Source organism: Coregonus lavaretus, assembly GCF_964263955.1.
Source record: "Coregonus lavaretus genome assembly, chromosome: 24".
NCBI classification, from domain to species: Eukaryota; Metazoa; Chordata; class Actinopteri; order Salmoniformes; family Salmonidae; genus Coregonus; species Coregonus lavaretus.
Window position 1 is genome coordinate 42370167 of NC_140011.1, and position 14071 is coordinate 42384237.

The 14071-nt window shown below is 42.3% G+C and overlaps 2 protein-coding genes across 4 annotated transcripts in view; one reads left to right on the forward strand and one right to left on the reverse strand.

The window, feature by feature from the left end:
• Positions 1-1074: 1074 nt before the first annotated feature.
• Positions 1075-7515, reverse strand: LOC311100231 (high mobility group-T protein-like). 2 transcript variants are annotated; one of them, XM_084141052.1, is made up of 5 exons: positions 7437-7515; positions 3845-3999; positions 3329-3474; positions 2389-2563; positions 1075-1910 (listed from the first exon to the last, which is right to left on the reverse strand). In XM_084141052.1, the coding sequence occupies exons 2-5, from the start codon at positions 3989-3991 to the stop codon at positions 1761-1763; spliced, it is 618 nt and encodes a 205-aa protein (XP_083997178.1). In that variant the 5' UTR covers positions 3992-3999; positions 7437-7515; the 3' UTR covers positions 1075-1760. The 2 variants fall into 2 exon arrangements, with proteins under 2 accessions (XP_083997178.1, XP_083997177.1); XM_084141051.1 differs by lacking the exon at positions 7437-7515 and adding an exon at positions 4136-5791.
• A 5548-nt stretch (positions 7516-13063) lies between these two features.
• LOC311100290 (uncharacterized protein) overlaps positions 13064-14071 on the forward strand; it is a 36325-nt gene continuing 35317 nt past the window's right edge. For both annotated transcript variants that reach the window (XM_084141146.1, XM_084141147.1), the window contains exon 1: positions 13064-13182. The gene's annotated coding sequence lies outside the window, so the exon portion shown is untranslated. The remainder of the gene's footprint in view (positions 13183-14071) is intronic.

Consider the following 14071-nt stretch of genomic DNA (forward strand, 5'->3'; position numbering starts at 1 on the left):
TAATCCCTATATATCTCCACACGATAACATACGCACTATACACACACGTACACATGGATTTTTTGTTATAGATATGTGGTAGTAGAGTAGAGGCCTGAGGGCACGCACTTAATAAGTTATGAAATATGTTGTGAATGTATTGTAATGATTTTAAAATGTATAACTGCCTTAATGTTGTTTGGAACCCAGGAAGAGTAGCTGCTGCCTTGGCAACAGCTAATGGGGATCCATAATAAATACAAAATATATATAATGCACTATGGGCACTGGTCAAAAGTACAGCACTATAAGGAAATAGGTTTCTTCTCTCTTTTTAGGGCCAAGTGACTACAGTTTTACCCCCCACCACAGTAACTGGACAGGGGCACTGCAGTTCTCCTAGACCCAGGAGACATCCCAGTAATACAGTCGATCTTAGTGTGTGTGTGTGTGTGTGTGCCAGCCTTCTACGGCGCTTCTGTAAAGCCCTATTCCCAAGCGCGCCTTACGACACTCTGAGATACGATTATTCCTAGATATGAGAAACTCTTGCCGCGTTCACGTGCTAGACGGAACTAGGAAACTCTGAAAATGTCCAACTTGCTAACTGGTTGGTGGCTATACACGTGACGCATTCAACCACTTAGCACGTCGGAAATGTCCGTTTCCTAGTTCCGACTAGCACGTGAACACGGCATAACCAGCTACGATTATTCCCAGACAGGATAACCCATAAGGACCATTCATATGATTGAATGTATTATTGACTGGCTGTCAATTAGACACTTGTGTTAACAAAGCAGTGAAGATGACTTTCCTCCTGTTAGGAACCCAGCGGATAGTATAGCCAATACAGAACCAGTTTACCTCATGTCAGACAAGGTCACTGATGCGCTATAGAGCTGCATTGGATTGAGTTGCTACTCCCATCCTTGCCCATTCTATTCAAACTTCAGTATGACACAATCGAAGGCTGAAAAACAGTAACAGTAGGATACTTCCAACAGCTTTACTGACTAATGACTTGTATCTTATTAACCATGGGAATAATCTAGTGGTGTTCCATCTACAAGAAAATAAAATAAAAAATCAATCTATAAAAAAAAAAAAAAGTTTATTGATGTCAGAAGCAATTCAGAATCAACAAAAACAGATGTAATCCTTTTCTTATTTTTGTAATTACAGTGGTATTCAAATAGTACAGTAAAATAACGTTGATAATACGGCAATTTGATAATACGGCATCTAAAATAAGAGAACAGATACACCAGTCATTGAAAACAGAAGAACTTCTAGGACCCCACGTATAACTAGGTAGTGTGCTGCTGTGCACTGCTACATAGGGAAACTAGACCCAGCGGTTTCCCAGCCAATTTTACAACCGCTTTAAACTGTACCAGGCAAGGCTGCGTTCCAAATGGCACCCTGATCCCTTTATAGTGCACTACTTTTGACCAGAGCCTCATAGCGAGTGAACTAAATAGGGAATAGGGTTTCATTTGGGACGCAGCCAGGGATAATAGTGGTATAAATACTAACTACCACTGGAAGAGAGTAACACTAGACAAACACAGATGACACTGTTGTAGAAAAGGAGAAAAAAATCTGTACAGCTTATAAACTTCTTAAGTCATTTCTTTTGGTACAGTTTTTTTTTTTTTTAGCGTCTTTTGACTTTTTTTTCAAGTTTTGTTTTGTTTTCAGTAAGTGATGTGTGTACAAGGGGGGGTTAAATGCTTTATAAACAAGAAATTATAAGTGCTACACGTAACAACGGTAATCTACTCGTCATCATCCTCATCATCATCATCATCATCTTCATCATCTTCATCATCATCATCATCACTGTCTTCGTCGTCCTTGGCGGGTGCGGCGGCCTTCGCTGGCATGCTGACGGGCACCTTACCCTTGTTGCGGTACGCAGTGATGTCCTGAGAACAAGGAAGCGGAGGAGAGATTTTTGTTGAACTGTTGCTCTGAATGACACTTGGCTAGTGTTTCAGATGACTGGGGTGTAATCATTACTCCAAACAGTTGCAACATTTTCTATTTTAGAACGAAAACTAGCATTTCTATTGGACAGGATCAGCAAACGGAGGGACCTACCTGAATCTGTCCAATAGAAACGCTAGTTTACGTTGCAAAACAATTACACCCCTGGTTTTAGTAATAGATATTTTGACTGTTAACATGTAAGGTATTTCTAACCACACTGTAGAATTTACTGTTGGTCCCATGTTGAAATCCACAAGTCTAACTTCAATTGTCACACTATTGACATGAACTACGAGAAAGTCCAAATTAGACTCAGCCCTCTGAATACACCCGTCGCCCCCCGTCTGACTGCACTGTGTTACAGCTCCTCCAAATTCATAAAGGAACAAAAGGGTTGACGTTTATTTGTTTTACCTTCTCGTACTTCTCCTTCAGCTTGGCAGCCTTCTTCTCATAGGGCACCTTGTCCTCCGCCGTTAGGTTGTTCCACTTCTCTCCCAGCTTCTTGGCCACATCACCGATAGACAGGCCCGGGGTCTCCCCCTTCACCTGGGGTCGGAGGTCAGCGCAGAAGATGAAGAACGCAGACCTGGAGGATGGGAGAGGGACAAGGAAGGAGGGGGGAGATGGTGGTAGGAGAGAGATGGTGGAAGGAGAGAGATGGTGGTAGGAGAGAGATGGTGGAAGGAGAGAGATGGTGGAAGGAGAGAGATGGTGGAAGGAGAGAGATGGTGGTAGGAGAGAGATGGTGGTAGGAGAGAGATGGTGGAAGGGGAGAGATGGTGGAAGGAGAGAGATGGTGGTAGGAGAGAGATGGTGGAAGGAGAGAGATGGTGGAAGGAGAGAGATGGTGGAAGGGGAGAGATGGTGGAAGGAGAGAGATGGTGGTAGGAGAGAGATGGTGGAAGGGGAGAGATGGTGGAAGGAGAGAGATGGTAGAAGGAGAGAGATGGTGGAAGGAGAGAGATGGTGGAAGGGGAGAGATGGTGGAAGGAGAGAGATGGTGGAAGGAGAGAGATGGTGGAAGGAGAGAGATGGTGGAAGGAGAGAGATGGTGGAAGGAGAGAGATGGTGGAAGGAGAGAGATGGTGGTAGGAAGGAAAGAGAATTCTTACTGGTTTTGTTTGGATATCATGAAATGATTGTTGTTGCCAAAACATGGGATACACTGATTTTAATTGTAGTGTTAGATGGCTGCATTAGATGCAGTAGTTGTGATATTCAAATGTAATTCAAATCACTTTTATTGTTCATTATTTTATAATAATAATTGTTTCATAATTACTTTAGACATGCTTCTCTGAGACATGAGTCATGGGGGGATGACTGTCTTTTTCTGTCAGGCAGTACTCACGATGGTCTCTTGGGGGCGTTGGGGTCCTTGAACTTCTTCTTCTTCTCTCCCTTGGGAGGAATGTAGCTCCTCATCTCCCTCTCATAGCGCACCTTGTCCAGCTTGGCCAGATCCTCAAACTTCCCCTTCTCCTTGGCGGACATGGTCTGAGACAAGAAGAAAAACAACAACATGAAGAAGGTGTTTAAGTACATGTAGAAAACACTGGTCAGACACACAGTGGTAGAGGGAGACAACGTTTACAAGAGAATGATACACAAGGGGTGGCAGATAAGTATGGAACAACTTAGCTGTGACACCATTCATTTGAAACTATCTTGTACCACAGACAGCTATCAAGGGATTGATATTGGTACAGGACAGTGTCAACTAAAGGGGGTTGGCTCCCAAATGGCACCCAGTCCCTATTTAGTGCACTACTTTCAACCAGGACCCATAGGGCGCTGGTCAAAAGCAGTGTACTATATAGGGAATAGGGTGCCAGTCAGTCACAGCTGAGATGTGTTCCATACTTACCTTCCATCTCTCAGAGCACTTCTTGGAGAACTCGGAGAAGTTGACGGAAGCTTCTGGGTGTTTCTTCTTGTGCTCCTCCCGACAGGTCTGGACAAAGTAGGCATAGGAGGACATCTTGCCCCTCGGCTTCCTTGGATCTTTCCCCATCTCAATATCTAAAAAGGGAGAGAACGTTTTAGAAATTAGCAAAACAGCAAAGAAAAGTTAATAACGTAAAATATTATAAACATTTTTATTCAGTAATTTCTGACCAAAAAACGATTTACTGCCATATTTTTTTTGAAGTGTCACCTAAATACTTTTCTGCAAACTCTGCACGTGATTGGAGAGCGGTGTTTGTTTTCTGTAATGTTCTCCTTCTTTCCGATCGGCCGTACCGGCTACAGTTGGCGAACGATCGAGCTATAGTTGATTCGTGGACATTTTCTCCCATCTCAGCCATGGAAGTCTGCAGCTCTTTCAAAGAGGCCGTCGGCCTCATGGTGAGTTCTAGAGCTAGAATCCTTTTGGCCCAACTGCTTATTTTGGAAGGCCTTCCTGATCTGGGCAGAGTCTCCGTGGTTCCATACACCTTCCACTTCTTAATGATTGACCTGACTGTACCCAATGGGATACTCAATGTATGGGAGATTTTTTTATAACCTTCCCCTAATCTGTGCCTATCTACAATTTTATCCCTGAACTCTTCTGAAAGCTCTTTGCGCCTCATGGTTGAAATTCACTACCTGACTGAGGGTGGAAGCCCTTTCTCAACTAATTACCAATATTTGTTGCAACTGAGTTAATTAGATTTGCTTTGACCAATGGGTTAAAGACATTAAATAATATAGTATTGGTTATTTATTTGGATGATTTATTTTCTATCATTTGGGATTCCCCCTACAAGCCTACAATCAAGACCGTTTCCTTCCCTCACTCTTGGCATCAGAACTGTAAACGCAGCCCTCTGCGAATAAACACGTCTGGTTCGTTCTGTCTGCTAGAAAATACGTTTGTGGAAAACAAACCCTTTGTCGAGGAGCGTTTGTCACAGCTCTTTGCCGAAAACGCAGCCGTTATTTTTACTGGTGAAATCATGAGAAATGTAACTTTTTAATAAAAAATCATGTAAAAAACGATTTTCATGTATTTTGTAGTCTTAAAATTAGTCACATTTTATTTTTATTTTTTTATGCAGAGTGCCTGTCATTCAATCATTGGAGTTTTAGCTATAGAACGTTACAGAAGTTCTCAATCTAGAAAAAAATGCGTGCAACATTGGATTCTCTTATGCAGATGTATGCAAAGATTTGAAATGTTTCACGCACTAAAGCAGAAAGAAAATGAGAAATACATATCACCACGTTTCTGATGAATTCGTGTATAATGTTAAAATGACAGTGCAGTCTAAATAAATATATTCCTAAGAAAAACATAAACCCCGAAAAATCGAGAAAAATACCCTAAAACCACAAAATAACGTCAAAAGATGTTTCCCTTTCAATCTAAACTCGATTCGGCAACATTTGAAAAAATCATAAAATTTTGGAAAAAAATCACTAATATTCCCTATTATATTACTGGTAGCTATACATCTGTGTTGTAACAAAGCAATGCCTTTCTATCTGCCGAGTGAAGTAGTAATGGCGCATAGGCTTCTCGTTGAGGAAAAGGAGGTCAACAACGACTGCAATATTTCTTCTTCCATTTTGTAAGAAAGCCTTCTTCATGAAAGAAAGTCGCCCTGAAATGTCTCCACCCGCATTCCCGGTCGCTTTATTAATCGACAAATTTGTTGACAAAGCCCGCGAGCCTGACAATACTTTTCCCCGGTAGATTCCTATTGCAATAGCCGCCGTTTATAGCAATACACTGGGTCTGTGCTATGCCTATGTGCGGGCCGTGTTGAGTTAGTTTCCTATTAGCTCGGAATGGCCGCTTGTCTTCATCCACTAACATGGAGAATATGGCTCCTTCTCTTTGTGTCAATGCACAGCCATTACACGGTTTACACTAGTTACCACAGCAACAAAGTCAAAATTGAAAATCGTAAAAATGAATGAAAACAACAATTTGCTTTTTGGTCTTAATGGAAGGTCAGGGTTAGGCATAAGGTTAGCAGTGTGGTTAGTGTTAGGTTTAAAATCACATTTTAAGAAAATAAATTTTAGAAATAGGAGGGGTTTAAGACTTTGTGGCTATGGTAACTAGTGACGACACAGATAGAACAATGAGCCAGATGTTTCACCGGATGTACAAATCTGAAGCATCCGGTAAGCGATTCCACTCGCCACCAAATATGGTGATGAGAGGAAGCCTAGTGGCCGGCAGTGAGAGTAGAGTGAGATGGATTTTGCCCAACATTCTGCTAATTTTCGATTCAATTAAACATTTGATCTTAATAAAGTATTCTGTTCCTATTACTACAATATGTCAAGATCAGATTGGACTATGTTTTGTTGACTTTACCCTTTGCCAAAGTTTCATTAAATTGCGTTGTTTAGAACGACTGCACAGGCAAATGATGTTATTGCACACGCGCACTTCAGAGTAGGCGTTCCCTTACGGAAATATGCAAATAGATGCTAGAACGTGCCAATAGGATCTTACTAACTTGTGCTTGGCTCTGCACCGCTCCTTGCTTGTTCCGCCCACTATGATTCATTTGCTCACATTGGAAACGACAGGTTGTGGTCTATCTTGGGTTAGTTAAATCTTTGGCCATTACATTGCATACAGTAGAGGGCAGCGCGACCGCGGGTGCCCACCTTATTTCAATCTGCGATTTCAACCCTTTAATCTCGACGGAAAAATACCATAATACTGTCGTTGGAATAAGGAAAGATGGGACTTTAATTTCTAATCGTTAGATCGTACAGTTTGATACGTGTTTGGTGAGAAATCACGGTTTGAAAAAGTTGAAGTGAACTGCGCTTGTATGGCTGGCTCAGCCGTTACTGTCTGCATTTTTTCCAATGCGAGTACAGTCAGCCATTACAGTAAAGCGCAGATTCCTGAGGAAATTTTTATTTCACTCTTTTATGAGACGATTAGTTAAAAATAACTATGAACAGCTTTTTTTCCCCACAATGTTTTCTATATTTTTATTTTCGATTTTCCCACGGTTTCATCTTCGCATGAGAGGCATCACAGCCTCGCAACACACTGCAATGACTAGCTATGGGCTGGAGCCCATACCATGAACCATGTCTTCCACCATGAACCATGTTTGTGCGCTAACGTTACATAGCCAGCTGTCCGCTGGACATTACTCATTTTTAACTCGATAATTACACCACATTTTATCATAACAATGCAACACTTACCTGACATGAATTAATGAAATAATTTGCATTCAAGGAAATCGACGTTTGTATTGAAATTCCACTGATTCATTTTGCTTTCTCTTTTTTTTTTTTTACGTGTGCTTATTGTAAGTTACAGTAGCTGGCTAATTTGTAGTTTTTTTTACGTTCGCTTCGAATGAAAAATCACAAAATTGTCGCCAACCTAATATTCAAGCATGGTCAATACATTTCTGAGGTATTTCAGCATTTTCTTATCACTTTCATCCTTCCCGACACTTTCACATTTTTTCGTGAGTGATACTTACCAAAGGCTGCCGCTGTATCTCAATGCACTGCAATGGCTGTATGTGGAATACCAGCGATACGCAGTGTCTTCAGTCTTCGCTTCTGTAACATTACTGTCGATGGTGCTCGCCCCGCATTGGCCACCTTCAAGTCTATCGCATATCTGATTGGATATAACCTTTTCATTGCCCTAATATCAGACGATGCGCCATTGGCTATCTTTTGTGAAACGTCACCAGAGTTTTAAATGGCGCGGTGATACGAAACATGTTGCTAGTGCTGAGTTTGGGGCGCGCAGCTTGCTAGATAGTGTAGTGTGTTAGCCATAGTATTGAATTATGTGTGTTGAACACAGTGTAGCAAATGAATGGGACAACGTGGAGCGTTCTAGTGAGCTACAGAGTGGTAAAGTGAACCGGATAGGTGGGCGTTTCCCCTGATCATCAATCACAACCATTGACTTTTCACACCACCCAATGTTAACTTTATTAGCAAATTATGACTTTGTTAATTTAAGATTAGGATGGTGGGTTTTGAATAGGAATAATATAAAACTGTTTGAGGGACTTCTTGGTAATGTAATGCAGAAGGAATTTGAGATAATTTGGCATTTGTTTTTCAGCCAATCAATAGGCTATAGGCTAGACACAATATACACTGCTATCAATGCAGGTGTATCAATAACTGTCTAATTATTTAGCCTTCTTAAGCCACCATCGCTCTGCTTTTCGATACGAGACAGCGTTTACTATGCTAAAAGTGATTGTTTAAGAGAAATACAAGATTATCTAACAAATGTTAATCACATAGTTTAATCTAATGCATGTGGTATATTGTTATCAGTGGGAGCACCACAAACATAACAACCTGTTTCATGTGCGCTCTTAAGGCTATATGAAGCAGTGAGACGCGCAATAGGCTACAGCTCTGACTCGAACCGTTAACTTTGTACCGTTATTTTTCTGCTATTGTAACTGTACGTTTTGTTACAATCTAGCTAAAGGCTAAACCTTTTGGATACATGTATTAGGATACAAGCAAGAGCATCGCGGGAGACCTGCTAAAAGATCTTTGATGTCAACGCCCTTACAGTATGCGTGTATGTTGCAACCCAACGTTACAATTATCACATGCGCTCGCGCTCCTATGAATAGAATTGTATTGCATTCCATAGCCCCTTCCAGGCACATTCAATTCACACATATAAGGTCAATCCATGGATTGATTGAAGCCTAATTTTACAAGTTGAATAAAAACAATCATGTGCCATTAGAAATATAACCATATTTTGATCTCGACAAAAGTTTGATACCATTTTTAATAGACAGATTTGAATGCACCCTTGTTGGGACAGTGCTGTTTTTTCAGTCCCTTAAGGTCAAATTCATTATCAAATCAATTATCATCATCATACCACTGACAAAAAAAAACGATGGGATTTTTATAGGGCTCTGAGCCATTGTCTTTACAGGTGTGGAAAGTACAACAAGATTATGATAATGTCTAACTTATAATACAATGATGATGCTGGTGGTATTGATGATGGTTGATGGTGATGATGATGATGGTATTGATGATGGTGAAGGTGGTGATGATAATGGTAGTGATGAAGATGAAGATGATGATGGTGGTGATGATGGTGGTGATGATGATGATGGTGGTGATGATGGTAGTGATGATGGTGGTGATGGTGATGATGCTTTCCTTCCACGTTCTGATATTAATTTGCTGTTTGTTAGCATCATTATCATCTTAAATTAAACCACCCTTGATTTCTACAATCCATTTATTTCTTTGGAGGTTACATTGATACCCTTCGACCTACAGAACAATCGAAGGGTGAAACTGATAGTGCCACCAATCAGAATTTGCTATATAGGAATACATTCTAGCACAGTGCTATCAAAATATAAAGGGACGGAATATGTCCACCCACTAGGAACAATGGAGGGGAGGGACCTAATACACTTACTTGACATATGAGAATAAATACAGTCAAAAAAGAAATAAAAATACATTACGGGGGAGGGGCAATTCCACCCCTTCATATCTACGAGTAGGATTCAGTGAGCGGAAACTGATCCCAGATCTGTACCTAAGGGCAACTTTTATCCAGAGACCCATTTGTCTCTGTCTGGCTATTACACTCTCATATGTCCCATGTAGCAGCAGTAGACAACCCACCGCCAGTGTATTTATGCATTCTATTGAGGCCTCTCTGGGGGGGAAGAAAATATGCAATATGAATTTGTCATCAGGAGAGGAAAACAAAGGAGAGTAGTGGTGCATACAGGAGGGGCTGGGGGGAGGGGGGGGGGGGGGGGGGGTTGTTTTTCATAGATTTGTAGCACCTACCCCACCGCTCTGCCCTCTTGCCTCTGTACTCTGAGTACCCCAAAGAACCCCCCCTCTCCATTTTATGTTTCTCCTTCTATAAATTCAAATCAGAAAGAGAAGCTGAACTAAATGTGGATAGCAAAAGATGACATAGTTGCATTAGTACAGCAATTATTAGTATCAGTATTCATATTAGTACAGCAATTATTACTATCAGTATTAATATTAGTACAGCAATTATTAGTAGCAGTATTAATATTAGTACAGCAATTATTCACATTATGATAGGCATATAAATTGTCATTTATCGCCCTCCAGGTTCCCTTGGAGAGTTCATCAATGAGCTTGACGCCTTGATAAGTTCCTTTCCTGAGGATTGCTCACCCCTCACAGTTCTGGGTGACTTTAACCTCCCTACGTCTGCCTTTGACTCATTTCTCTCTGCCTCCTTCTTTCCACTCCTTTCCTCTTTTGACCTCACCCTCTCACCGTCCCCCCCTACTCACAAGGCAGGCAATACGCTTGACCTCATCTTTACTAGATGCTGTTCTTCTACTAATCTCACTGCAACTCCCCTCCAAGTCTCCGACCACTACTTTGTATCCTTTTCTCTCTCGCTCTCCTCCAACACTACTCACTCTGCCCCTACTCAGATGGTAATGTGCCGTCGCAACCTTCGCTCTCTCTCTCCCGCTACTCTCTCCTCTTCCATCCTATCATCTCTTCCCTCTGCTAAATCCTTCTCCCTCCGATCTCCTGATTCTGCCTCCTCAACCCTCCTCTCCTCCCTTTCTGCATCTTTTGACTCTCTATATCCCCTATCCTCCCGGCCGGCTCGGTCCTCCCCTCCTGCTCCGTGGCTTGACGACTCATTGCGAGCTCACAGAAGAGGGCTCCGGGCACCCGAGCGGAAATGGAGGGAAACTAGACTCCCTGCGGACCTGTCATCTTTTCACTCCCTCCTCTCTACATTCTCTTCCTCTGTTTCCGCTGCTAAAGCCACTTTCCACCACTCTAAATTTAAAGCCTCTGCCTCTAACCCTAGGAAGCTCTTTGCCACCTTCTCCTCCCTGTTGAATCCTCCTCCTCCTCCCTCTCTGTGGATGACTTCGTCAACCATTTTGAAAAGAAGGTTGACGACATCCGATCCTCATTTATTAAGTCAAATGACACCGCTGGTCCTGCTCACAATGCCCTACCCTATGCTTTGACTTCTTTCTCCCCTCTCTCTCCTGAAATCTTGCGACTTGTGACGGCCGGCCGCCCAACAACCTGCCCGCTTGACCCTATCCCCTCCTCTCTTCTCCAGACCATTTCCGGAGACCTTCTCCCTTACCTCACCTCGCTCATCAACTCATCCTTGACCGCTGGCCATGTCCCTTCCGTCTTCAAGAGAGCGAGAGTTGCACCCCTCCTCAAAAAACCTACACTCGATCCCTCTGATGTCAACAACTACAGACCAGTATCCCTTCTTTCTTTTCTCTCCAAAACTCTTGAGCGTGCCGTCTCTAGCCAACTCTCCTGTTATCTCTCTCAGAATGACCTTCTTGATCCAAACCAGTCAGGTTTCAAGACTGGTCATTCAACTGAGACTGCTCTTCTCTGTGTCACGGAGGCTCTCCGCACTGCTAAAGCTAACTCTCTCTCCTCTGCTCTTATCCTTCTAGACTTATCCGCTGCCTTTGATACTGTGAACCATCAGATCCTCCTCTCCACCCTCACTGAGTTGGGCATCTCCGGCGCTGCTCACTCTTGGATTGCGTCCTACCTAACATCAAAGCGGTGACCCGATCCTGCAGGTTCATGCTCTACAACATTCGCAGAGTACGACCCTACCTTATACAGAAAGCGGCACAGGTCCTAATCCAGGCACTTGTCATCTCCCGTCTGGATTACTGCAACTCGCTGTTGGCTGGGCTCCCTGCCTGTGCCATTAAACCCCTACAACTTATCCAGAACGCTGCAGCCTGTCTGGTGTTCAACCTTCCCAAGTTCTCTCATGTCACCCCGCTCCTCCGCACACTCCACTGGCTTCCAGTTGAGGCTTGCATCTACTACAAGACCATGGTGCTTGCCTACGGAGCTGTGAGGGGAACGGCACCTCCTTACCTTCAGGCTCTGATCAGACCCTACACCCAAACGAGGGCACTACGTTCATCCACCTCTGGCCTGCTAGCTCCCCTACCTCTACGGAAGCACAGTTCCCACTCAGCCCAGTCAAAGCTATTCGCTGCTCTGGCACCCCAATGGTGGAACAAGCTCCCCCACGACGCCAGGACAGCAGAGTCACTGACCACCTTCCGGAGACACTTGAAGCCCTACCTCTTTAAGGAATACCTGGAATAGTGGTTGTCCCACTGGCTATCATAAGTTGAATGCACCAATTTGTAAGTCGCTCTGGATAAGAGCGTCTGCTAAATGATGTAAATGTAAATAATCTTATATTATCATCAAATCTATTACATTGATTGGACTTCATAATTGTTATTATCATTTTATGCAAAGTCCTCATCACACCAGTCAAGTCAGCGTCACTCTAGGCTACATTACCGGCTAGCTAGCTGAACATCTATTTTTCAGAGCTCGACTCCACAATGTCTGTGTGTTGCAGGCAGCTATGTGAATCTGATGTTCTTCTTGATCTGAATCAAAATGTACCAGTCTCATAGAGATAGATAGAGGACTCATCTTTGTGTCTGTGCAATTATAGAGTCTGTGACAGCATGGGCAACGCCATTGAGACAATCTCCATTTTGAAGAAGTCCATTTTATTTTTCACGATTAGCTGATCCCTTCTGATGCCCCGGTTGGACATGGATCAGCCAATGAAGTTGGAAGTCCCACCCAGTTGACTATATTAAAATGGTGGATGTCCTCAATGGCGTCGCCAATGCAAATGAAGCCTTTTTGGCCATTAGAGTCCTCTATCATTCTCTATGACCAGTCTAGCCAATAAGGTGTTATACATTGTGTGGCCTGTGGGAGGTGGTACACCAACGCCTTTTTCTCCGTTCGAAGGGAAGGTAAAGTTAACTATGTAACCGGCGCAAAGCGATTGTCACTAGCTACCACAGACACAAAGTCATAAACCCCGCCCATTTCTACAATTTATCTTCTTAAAATCTGATTTTCAACCTAACCCTAAACCCACTGCAAACCTTAGGCCTAAAAAGACCAAAAAAATCTCAAGACCTAAATGCTCATTTTAGTTTTCATGAATTCTTACGATAAAACCAATTTTGACTTTGTGTCGGAGCTATCTAGTGGAAACGGCAACTAGCCCCCAACCGGAAACACAACGTTTCGACCCCGAAAGAGCGGTGCACATGGAAACACACCGCCGACCGGAGTTGATGAATGAATTAACTTCAGATGGATTATTGTGATCATATTCAACTCTAAATTTGATAGAATAAGCTCTTTACCGAGGTAGGGTAAAATAATAGCAAGGTTTGAGGTCTAGCGTTTTCTCTAACTACTCGCTCAATAGCATGGCATTGCTAACAAGCTAGCATTAACCACCACGTTATAGCTAACGTTACTATTTTTCTGTGTTAGTTTCATAAGGTAGCTAGCTATCACAGCAACATTAAATCCTATTCCCTGCATGGTCATATCAACTATGTTTCGGACATGATTATGGGTGTAGGTAACGTTTAGCCATTAGCAAACGTTAGATATCCAAACGTAATGCCAACGTTTTGCTGCGTGTACTTTGCCAATGTGGCGTCTGTCTGCGTGACAATTGTTATCTTTGATTAAAGTTAACTAACGCCTAGGAAGTTCTCATTCACCAGCTCTGCGAGCGTTATAATGTCACAATACGTTAATTGAATTTCGCTGAGAAACTATCTTGATTTACTCCCGTTACGGCCTTCAAAAAAAGGTCTAAATAAATAGGTCCAATAAAAATATTAGCTCAAATACTTATTTTGTATATCCTGTGACTATCAATCGTCCGTAAAATATCTGTGTAAATCAATTGGTCCCGATTAAGCATGAACAACAGTACAACTATAAAACTCTAAGAACCAAAATAACTTCTCATTGGCTTATCATTATTATAACGTCTATTTTAACTCTTGCAGAGCTGGTGAATTTGAGTTTGAATCGGAGCATTCTGGGCTTTAGAGGTCCCTAACGCACAGATACTGGTTGAACTAGGTAAATACTTAATTTATAAGTATGTATTTTATATATTTAATCATGTAACCATGTATTCTACCCCTGAAAGAGAATGCTTAGCTATATTAATATTCAGTTCTGCTGGCTAGAATAGGGCTGTGTAGTCAATAGTGTGCACATCTGAATAAATATG

What these genes read in the sequence shown, in the direction of transcription:
- LOC311100231 (XM_084141051.1), bottom strand. Translation starts at nt 4,553, where the DNA reads ATGAGGCGCAAAGAGCTTTCAGAAGAGTTCAGGGATAAAATTGTAGAT. An exon ending in GTTTGCAGAAAAGTATTTAG is followed by an intron (nt 4,000 to 4,135) that starts GTGACACTTCAA and finishes CTCCCTTTTTAG; the next exon opens with ATATTGAGATGGGGAAAGAT. An exon ending in TGAAGGAGAAGTACGAGAAG is followed by an intron (nt 1,911 to 2,388) that starts GTAAAACAAATA and finishes CCTTGTTCTCAG; the next exon opens with GACATCACTGCGTACCGCAA.